The sequence below is a fragment of the Canis lupus genome, chromosome X (assembly GCF_003254725.2).
Source record: "Canis lupus dingo isolate Sandy chromosome X, ASM325472v2, whole genome shotgun sequence".
NCBI lineage: Eukaryota > Metazoa > Chordata > Mammalia > Carnivora > Canidae > Canis > Canis lupus.
In genome coordinates, this window is record NC_064281.1 from 60,593,279 (window position 1) to 60,603,006 (window position 9,728).

A 9,728-nucleotide genomic window follows, 5' to 3' on the forward strand; every position below is an offset into this window, starting at 1 on the left:
CACAAGCTCTTGCTTCCTTATTCTGATAAGGACGTGCTTTGTGTTTTTTTTTTCTCTAGCCAGAGTAAGGTAGAGTTTGGTACCTGGTCACAGTGGCCTGGGAACAGTGGCCTGAGATGGCTACTGAAGCTACAATGGCTGTACTTGTGCCAATGTTAAACTTGAATGGCCCTAATTCTCTCGGCCTCCACATGGTAAGATGTCTTCCAGCAGTTTCTTGGTCACGGTCTGTGCTGTTTTATGTTTGATGGGAAATGCCTCTGTCCATCCTGAGAAAGTATCTACAAACACTAGTAAATACCTGTATCCGTATTTTCCAGGTTTTACCTCAGTGAAGTCCATTTTCCAGTAGGCTCCTGGGTGGTACCCCCTGGAGCCGGGTACCCAGGTTAGATTCATGGGCAGTGGCATTAGTTAATTGGCATGCGTGGCAGCTTGCCACAATCTGCTCAATCTTTGCTCGAGAGTCTTTAATAGTGATCTTTGCAAGTCGTATGAGGTCTTCCATCTTCTTTGTTCCCATATGAGAACTCCAATGCATTTTGGATAGGACCCGTCGTCCTAGTTCCTCTGGCAGGATGATACTGGAGTCTACAGCCCTCCACCAGCCACGCAAGCATTGGGTCATAGGCAAGCTTTTGATTCAGTGTAAATCAGTGTCAGTATAGTTGGGGTGTCAGTGGATGATGGCTAGGGCCTTGGGCAGCCAGAGGGCCCTCAGGAGTTCAAGAATCTCCATTTTGTTTTTAATAGTCTTTCCTTCTGCTGTCAGAAGCCCTCTCTCTCTATTAAAAGGGCTCTGTGGATATGAGCAGTGGTGAAGGCGTACCTGCTGTCGGTGTAAATGTTTATTCGTTTACCTTCTCCTATGGTCAGCGCTTTGGCTAGTGCGATCAGTTCTGCCCATTGAGCTGATGTTCCAACTGTCAATGACTCTGCCCAGCTGGTCTCCATTTCTGTGGTTATGGCTGCCCCCGCATTTCTGATTCCATCTCAGACAAAACTGCTGCTCTCATCAAGAGCAGACCAACAAATCAAGGAAACTTTTGAACAGAAATTAGACTTTTAGTCTTATACCCTTGTACTTTAAAATCCATTTACTTCGATCTTAGTCTGTCCTGACCACATCTAAAATTCCTTTCCAAGGATTTCCCTTCACAACCCTTCTACACCTTCCTTTGCATTCAGAATTTGTTCTAAGCCATTTCTTTCCAGTCAGTCTCATTTAGGACAAAATTGCTTTCTTTTACCTTGAACAAAAATATATTCCCATTTCTTATATTTTTCTTACACATCTACTTTCTATATACAGAGTTGATTTCTTTACTGCCATCAGTCTTATTTTAGCAGAGTTTTTCACTGTTAGGAACCTTAGTCTCCAGTGAAAACTAAGGAGTAACCGATTTTGAACTATCACACTAGAACTCTTTAGACGGCAAATTTATGAAACAGTTAAGTACAAAGCGTGTTCACCAACAGATTCAAATCAACATTTCAGCACTTTTTCGTGTTTGGAAAAGACCTAGATGTCCAATGAATTTAATCCCATTTATCATCAAAGTGTAACTAAGACTGAGGTATCTAGAAATGATGTATCATGTCTGCAACACTCTGAAATGTTGCAGAAAACAAAATAATAATTCTGGTTACTCATGGTAGTCATTTCTTATGATCTATAGGTTGCCATAAGCACTGAACTAATGAATATTGATTGATCCATTGCTCCTACAGGAAATATATGCATACCTCACATAGATGATAAACTTAAATCTCAAAAACAGCACTCCCTGGAAGATCCTATAATCTTTATTTTTAAAAAAGGTTAGAGTGTTAATGCCATCCTCAGGTGCCCAAATTGTGATTCAAACCCAGTCAGCTGGCCCAAGAGCCAGCATTTCTTGCACCACACTGGACTGCTCTATATTGTCTCTAATTTCCGGTGATCTCTATGAAGCCTGAAACCTCAGGTAGAAACGTGCACATCAGGTGACTCAAAGGTTTTTTTTTTTTTTTTTTTTTTTTTTTACAATTATTTAAGACCTTTATTAACGGGTGCTTGCCGTTTGTTGACTTTTTTGAAAAAATCAAGTTGTAAACTTTTATTACAAATTAAAAATGAGGTTCTTAAAAATCTCAACTTGACCAGATATGAAACAATTTAAAAACCTTTAAAGGTGTATTGAGAAAAACCAGGCTTTAAAAAAAAAAAAAAAAAACACATTTATCATTACCAAAAAGAGACGTCTTTAGGTAAAAATAATAAAAACCCCATGCTGCATAGATAATGCAGATAGTTCTATTTATCTGGTCAATGGGCAAAAAGCAAGCACTTAAGGTCTTCAGCTCCAATCTTTTGTTCATTTCTTATTGCTGGAATTTCATCTTCATTTCTTCATGTTGGATGACTAAACCGGATGATGGTAGAGATGGTAAGCTGGCATTTACTCAGCCCCGCCCTGCTCAGCCCCGGGAGCGGACGAATTCTCAGCTGGTGGATCGGCTGCTTTTGTCTCTTTGCCATCTTGTGGTTTAGGGTTTTCTGGGCGTCTGCGTCGGTAATTGAAGTTGCGGCGGTACCGACGTTGAGGTGGCTGCTGACCTTGGGTCTCATCTCCTTGATTTTCCTTATCTTCCTCATTTCCATCCTCTCTAGGCTGTCTTTGGCGAGGAGGACCCCTACGGAATCGTGGTCTATAACCTCGATACATATTCTGTCTCACTGGTCTACCTTGTTCTCCTGAACCCTGGTTGTCAGTACCTTCCATCACTTCTCCCTGCACAGGAGGGTTGGAATACTGTGGCCGATGCCCGTAGGGTCTCCGCATGTAGTAAGGTGGGAACCGTCGCCTGCGGTAGGGCCGGCGCTGTTGGGCCTGGCCTTCGGGAGCACTTTCCGATCCCTCGTTCTTCTCCCCACTCTCACTATTCTGGTAATTCTGCTGGTAATTGCGTGGAGGACCCCTGCGACGTGGATAGCGTCTATAATGGTTACGGTCTGCTGCATATTTACTGCCTTGCACTGGAACTCCACCAGGGCCTGTAACATTTGCTGCCTCCGCACCCTTTTCTCCTTCAACAACATCAAACTCCACAGTCTCTCCATCTCCTACACTGCGAAGGTACTTCCTGGGGTGATTCTTCTTTATGGCAGTCTGGTGTACAAATACATCTTCCTTGGTGTCATTCCTGTTGATGAAACCATATCCGTTTCTTACATTGAACCATTTTACTGTTCCCAAAACCTTCGTTGCGATGACCTTCTTGTCTCCGCCGGCAGGCGCCGCCGATGTGAGGCTGCCCGGGCCGCCGCTCCCTGCGCCGCTGCCGGTGGTGCCGGGCTGGGTCTCGGCCTCGCTGCTCATGGTTGCGGTGATGGTGACTGGGGCCGGCTGCGGCAGCTGTGGCTCCTCCCAGGGTGTGATGGTAACTAGGCCGGCGGCAGGTGGTGGGGCTGCTCAGGGCTCTCTGGGGTCCGTTCTCCGCTCCCGCTACCGATCGAACTCGACTCAAAGTTTTTGTAAGCTCTGTGCATGTGAGCAAAGACCATAAAATCTCCACTAATTATTGATTTGAAGGTTATAGGAAAGGAGGCAAAATCCCTATCAAGATACTAATACTTTTCCCAGAAGTAGAACAAATAATCCTAAAATTTATATGGACCCACAAGAGGAGCTGCATAGCCAAAGCAGTCTTGAAAGAGAATAAAGCTGGAGGTATTACAATCCCAGATTTCAATATAAAATACAAAGCTGTACTAATCAAAATAATATGATACTGGCACTAAAATAGAAATATACATGAATTGAAGAGAATAGAAAACTCATAAAGAAACCCATGCTTGTATGATCAGTTGATCTATGACAAAGGAAGCAAGAATATACAATGGGAAAAAATCTATTCTATTCAATAAGTAGTGTTGGGAAAACTGGACAGTTTAGATGCAAAAAAATGAATCTGGACTACCTTTTAAAACTATACACATAAATAAACTCAATATAGATTAAAGATCTAAATCTAAGATTTGAAACCATACAATCCCTAGAAAAAACTTTAGTAATTTTTTTGACATTGACCATACATTTTTCTACCTATGTCTCCTCAAGCGAGTTCAACAAGAGCAAAATTAAACTATTGGGATTTTGCCAAAATAAAAAGCTTCTGCACAGTGAAGGAAACAATCAACAAAACAAAAAGATAACCTAATGAATGGGAGAAGATAGCTGCAAATAATAAACCCAATGAGGCTAATATTCAAATATAGAAAGAACTTATACAACTGAACACCTGAAAAACATATAATGCTACTAAAATAGGCAAAATCAGGGAAATACAAATCAAAACTACAATGATATATTACCTCACACCTGTTAGAATGGCTAAAATTACAGCACAGGAAACGATAGATGTTGGCAAGGATGCGGAGAGAGGAGAATCCTCTTACAGTGTTGGTAGGAATGCGAACTAGTGCAGTACTCTGGAAAACAGTATGGAAGTTCTTTAAAAAGTGAAAAATAGAATTATCCTATGAGCCAGCAATTGTACTACTTGGTTTTTACCCAAAAGATGGAAAAATACTGATTTAAAGGAACACATGCACCCTGATGTTTATAGCAGCACTATCAACAATAGCCAAATTATGGGAAGAGGCCAAACGTCCATCGACTGATGGATGGATAAAGAAGTTGTGAGAATATATACATATTATCCCAGCTGTGAATATTATATATTCAGTATATATTCACATGCACCACTCAGCCATAAAAAAGAATGAAATTTTGCCATTTGCACTGATGTGGGTAGAGCTAGAAACTATTATTCTATGTGAAGTAAATTAGTTAGAGAAAGACAAACATCATGTGATTTCACTCATATGTGGAATTTAAGAAACAAAACAGATGGACACAGGGGAATAAAGAAAGAGAGATGAGCAAACCAAAAAACAAACTCTTAACTGTAGAGAACAAAGTGGGGGTAACTGGAGGGGAGATGGGCAAGGAAATGACTTGAGTGTGCGATGGATATTAAGGACAGTCATTGTGATGAGCACTGGTGTTGTATGTAAGTGATGAATCACTAAATTCTACACTTGAAACTATTATTACACTGTATGTTAACAGGAGTTTATTTTTAAAAATATTTTATTTATTTGATAGAGAGAGAAAGAGAGAGTTCAAGAGGGGGAAAGGGAAGAAGGAGAGGGACAAATAGATTCCCCACTGAGAGGGGACCCTCTGAAAGCGGGGCTTGATTCCAGGATCCTGAGATAATGACCTGAGTAGAGTCAGATGCTTAACTGACTGAGGTACCCAGGTGTCCTAACTACCTTGAATTTAAATAAAAACTTGAAAAAGAAAAAATTTGCAGGGAAACTGAATAGACATTTTTATAAAGAAAACATAGAGATGGCTGATAGACACATAAGAAATGCTCAACATCACTAATCATCAAGGAAATGCACATCAAAACAACAATGAGATATCACCTCCACCTGTCAAATTACTAGAATCAAAAAGAGAAGAAATAAAACAATGTTGGCTAAGATGTGGAGAAAAAGCAACCCTCATGCACTTTTGGCAGGAAAGTAAGCTGGTGCAGCCACTGTGGAAAACAATATGGAGCTTCATCAAAACATTAAAAATAGAAGAAAAATATGATCCAGAAATTCTGCTGCTAGGTATTTATACAAAGAAATGAAAACACTAATTTGAAAAGATACATGCATCCCTATGGTTATTGCAGCATTATTAACAATAGCCAAGTTATGGAAGCAATCCAAGTATCCATCAGTAGATGAATGGATAAAAAAGATATTTTATATATCTTTATATTACTTAGTCATAAAATGACTGAAATCTTGCCAGTTGAAGCAACCTGGAAAGATGTAGAGGGTATAATGCTAGATGGAATAAGTCAGCCAGAGAATTTCTATGGAATTTAGGAAACAAAGGAAAAGAGATGGAAAGCTACAATAAAACAACCAGACTCTTAAATACAGAGAACAAACTGGTGGTTGCCAAAAGGGGAGTGAATGGGGGGATGGGTGAAATAAAGAGGATTAAGAGAACATTCATCTTTATGAGCACTGAGAAATGTATAGAATTGTTGAATCTTTAAATTGTACACTTGAAACTAATATAATACTGTGTTAATTTACTTGAATAAGAAATAATAGGCAGATTTACCCATACAGAATCTTCAAATTATAAGAATCAAATGTATACACACATGTTTGTTATGCTATTCTTGCAGCATTTTGATGAAACGTTTTCAAAATACAATTTGAGGAAAAATAAAGTTGTATGGAGGAGGGGTGCCTGGGTGGCCCTGTGGTTGAGTGTTTGCCTTTGGCTCAGGTCCTGATCCCAGGGTTCTGCCTATGTCTCTGCTTCTCTTTCTGTGACTCTCATGGATAAGTAAATAAAATCTTACTAAAAAGATGTATGGAGGAGTAAAAAAAGAATAAGAATGGTCCTAGAGCCAACGTATTTTTGGTAGCCTGGATAGCACCAGTCCAGTATGATTTTAGAAGCTTAGGGAAACCCTCCAACACCATCACCCCAATAGTATCTCCTTTCTGCATGTTCATTGATGGCATGTGCTTTAATAACAACCACAGCCTTTGATGCCGCAATGAAGGATCAGGCTTAGAGTGCAGACTCCAACCATCCTAGGTAACGGTGACTTACACTTATTCATAATAAGTGAATCAAGTTAGAATATTGTGAGAGTATTTTTCAATAGGAAAAAATGCGATTAAGTCTGAGGACCCCAGATTACTAAAGGAAAAAAAAGTGGAGGAAACTCACTCCTGATGTTTCTCATTCTTTTAATAATTCTTACCTATTCAAAATCTTAAAAAATCACAAATTCAAATTTATGAAATAGAGTTTTTTTCACCCTTTAAGTGACAGGTTATTCTAGAACTTTCCAAAGTTAGGCAAGGATACTTTAGAAGACCTAAATGCAAATGAGAATTATTTTCTTCCTGTTTCACTTCCAAAGATAATAGCTTCTGAACAAATTGCATAATGTTTAAGTGCCTTCAGAAAGTTAGACTTGGCACTGCACCTTTAATTGAAAATGAAATCCTTATTAATGGCCCAATTGGCATTGCTTACCAGGAAAGAGGTTGCATTTCAGAAATTTAAGTTTCCCAAAGGAGGCATTAGTGAAAAAGCTCTCAGATTTAAAGGAAACTAATATCAGAGTAAAAACAATGTGAAACAAATCTGAGAATCCTTTGAATTTTTGTTAAGTATTGTTCATGGGCAGTGATGGATAAATTAGGTAATTTACTTCTATTATATAAAATGCAGAGGATGTGACAATGGAGCTTCTTACTACTGTCTTAAGTGGTAGCTGAGTCTGGGGATGAAGAAAAGGGAACTAAGGAATACAGGCTGCCATATTGTGATCTTTTGTAAAAGGATATGTATTGAGAGAAACAATTTAGGGTTGCCAGATAAAATATAAGATTTCCAATTAAATTTGAATTTAAGATAAATAATAAAGATTCCTTTAGCATATATAAGGTACATATTTATACTAAAACTATTATTATTTATTAATTTATCATTCTTTATTTTATACTAAAATTATTTCTTACTTGAAATGCATATCAAAACCACTGCTATTCAAACATTAGCATGCATAGGATTTGCCATTTCAATTTAATATAATTGAAATACAATGTTATATTAGTTTTGGGTATACAATACAATGATTGAACAATTCCATACATCACTCAGTGTTCATCAAGATAAGTACACTCTGCATTCCCTTTATCTATTCCACACATATTCCCACTCACTTCCACCCAGGAAATGACCAGGTTGTTCTCTGCATTTACAGTCTCCTTCTGTTTCTCTCTTCCGTAGTTTGTTTTGTTTTTTTAAATTCCACATGAGTGATATTGTATGGTATTTGACTTTCTGACAGACATTCCACTTAAAGTTATACCCTCTACATCCAACTAGGTTCTTACAAATGGCAAGATTACATTCATTTTTATGGCTGAATAATATTCATTATACACACACACACATCACATCTTCTTTATCATTAATCTATTGTTATACACATGAGTGACTTCCATATTTTGGCTATTGTATATAATGCTGCAATAACATAGGGGTGAATATATGTTTTTAAATTAGTGTTTTAATTTTCTTTTGGTAAATACCCAAAAGATTACGGCATTATATGGTAATTCTATCTTTACTTTCATTTTTATGTTATTTTTTAAGTTTGTATTTTAATTCCAGTCAGTTAACATACATTGTAGGCAGGGGGGAGTTAAGATGGCAGAATAGTAGGAGGACCTTATGCTTGTGTTGTACCTTGAACACAGATAGATATAAATCAAATCATTCTGAACACCCAAGAAATCAATCTGAGGACTGATGGAACAAATTACACAATTAGAGGTAGAAAAGAAGCCACCTTGTGGACGGTAGGAGGTGCAGAGACATGATCTGGAGAAGAAAAAGATCATGGGTGCTGGGGAGGGGAGGAAGACCTGATCAGAGAAAGAGGAGAGAGAGAAAGAGAAAAAGAGAGAGAGAGAGAGAGAAAGAGAGAGAGAGAGAGAGAGAGAGAAGAGCATGGAGGATTGCACAAGGAAAATACATTCCCAAAGCCATTCACTGGGAAAATGAGAGGGGCTAATTATTGTGAGTTTTCATAAACAGTGGAGCTCAAAAACTAGAGTTTTAGAAGTCTGCACCATGGCAGGTGTTGAGCCCAGTGGGTGCTTTGTATTCTTTTGTAGAAGGAGGTGAGAGGCCTGGGAGTGAATGGAGTAATCAGAGGATACCCTGGGATGCACTGAGAGAAACAGTTACCCTTTCTTAGAGTGCATTTGGGAGAGGTGACATTGCCTCTCAGGAAACAAAAGAGAGAGTGGGCACCATGGCACTCCCTTGCCCCTTAAGCATAGGAGCAAAGACACCTGCTGAGGGCAGATAATCCGGGCTCAGGCTTTTTGCTGCACTGTACTCTAAACTCCAAGCTCTTGCGCATTCATGTGACTACCCTTCAGGGACATACCAGCACCAGCCCATCCTCCAGAGGGCCAAAATAGATCAGCATCCTGCAGAGTTCCTAAAGCTTGGAGTTATGAAACTCAGCCAGTGTGCCTGAGATAAAACTAGGAGCACTGCACTGTTGGACAGGTAGACAGCCTAGACACAGACTGGGTAAAGGCAGGGATCTGAGAGACACTTGGTACACATGAGGAGAGAGTATTTGTTCTTCTGTGATGGCTTCCCAGACAGCAGTCATGCAAACACCCCTTTCTGGGGATGAAAGAACAGGCTGATACCACTTTTATCCCCCACACCAACATGGCTGACTTCAGCGAGCAGCATCCTAAAAAGCTCACTCTAAGCTCTACCCCTACACTAGGTGGGTGCTTCTTTGCTAGGGCAAATGTACTTCAGAAGAAGAGCAACAGGCTCCTCATTCAGAAGACCAGCACAAATCTCCTGTATGCATCATACTTCCTGACTATAGAGTGCTGCAGGCTTCAGTTCTAGTGGAAATACGATCAAGTCTCATTTAACAAACAGACAAGAGCACAACTAGTGAAAACTCACCACACTCTGGCCAAGGTCCAAACACTCACCACTCCAGGCAAGGAAAACTTTGCTCAGGACTGATCTGAGGGAAAGAGCTACCAAATCACAGAAGCAGAGTGCACACAGTATGCACCGGAGAAACTTCCTGAA

General features: G+C 39.5%; 1 protein-coding gene across 1 annotated transcript; it reads right to left on the minus strand.

The window, feature by feature from the left end:
* Positions 1-2,028: 2,028 nt before the first annotated feature.
* Positions 2,029-3,377, minus strand: LOC112671891 (Y-box-binding protein 1-like). Its single transcript, XM_035712177.2, has one exon. The coding sequence runs from the start codon at positions 3,360-3,362 to the stop codon at positions 2,442-2,444; it is 921 nt and encodes a 306-aa protein (XP_035568070.1). The 5' UTR covers positions 3,363-3,377; the 3' UTR covers positions 2,029-2,441.
* Positions 3,378-9,728: the final 6,351 nt, after the last annotated feature.

What these genes read in the sequence shown, in the direction of transcription:
- LOC112671891 (XM_035712177.2), bottom strand. Translation starts at nt 3,362, where the DNA reads ATGAGCAGCGAGGCCGAGACCCAGCCCGGCACCACCGGCAGCGGCGCA.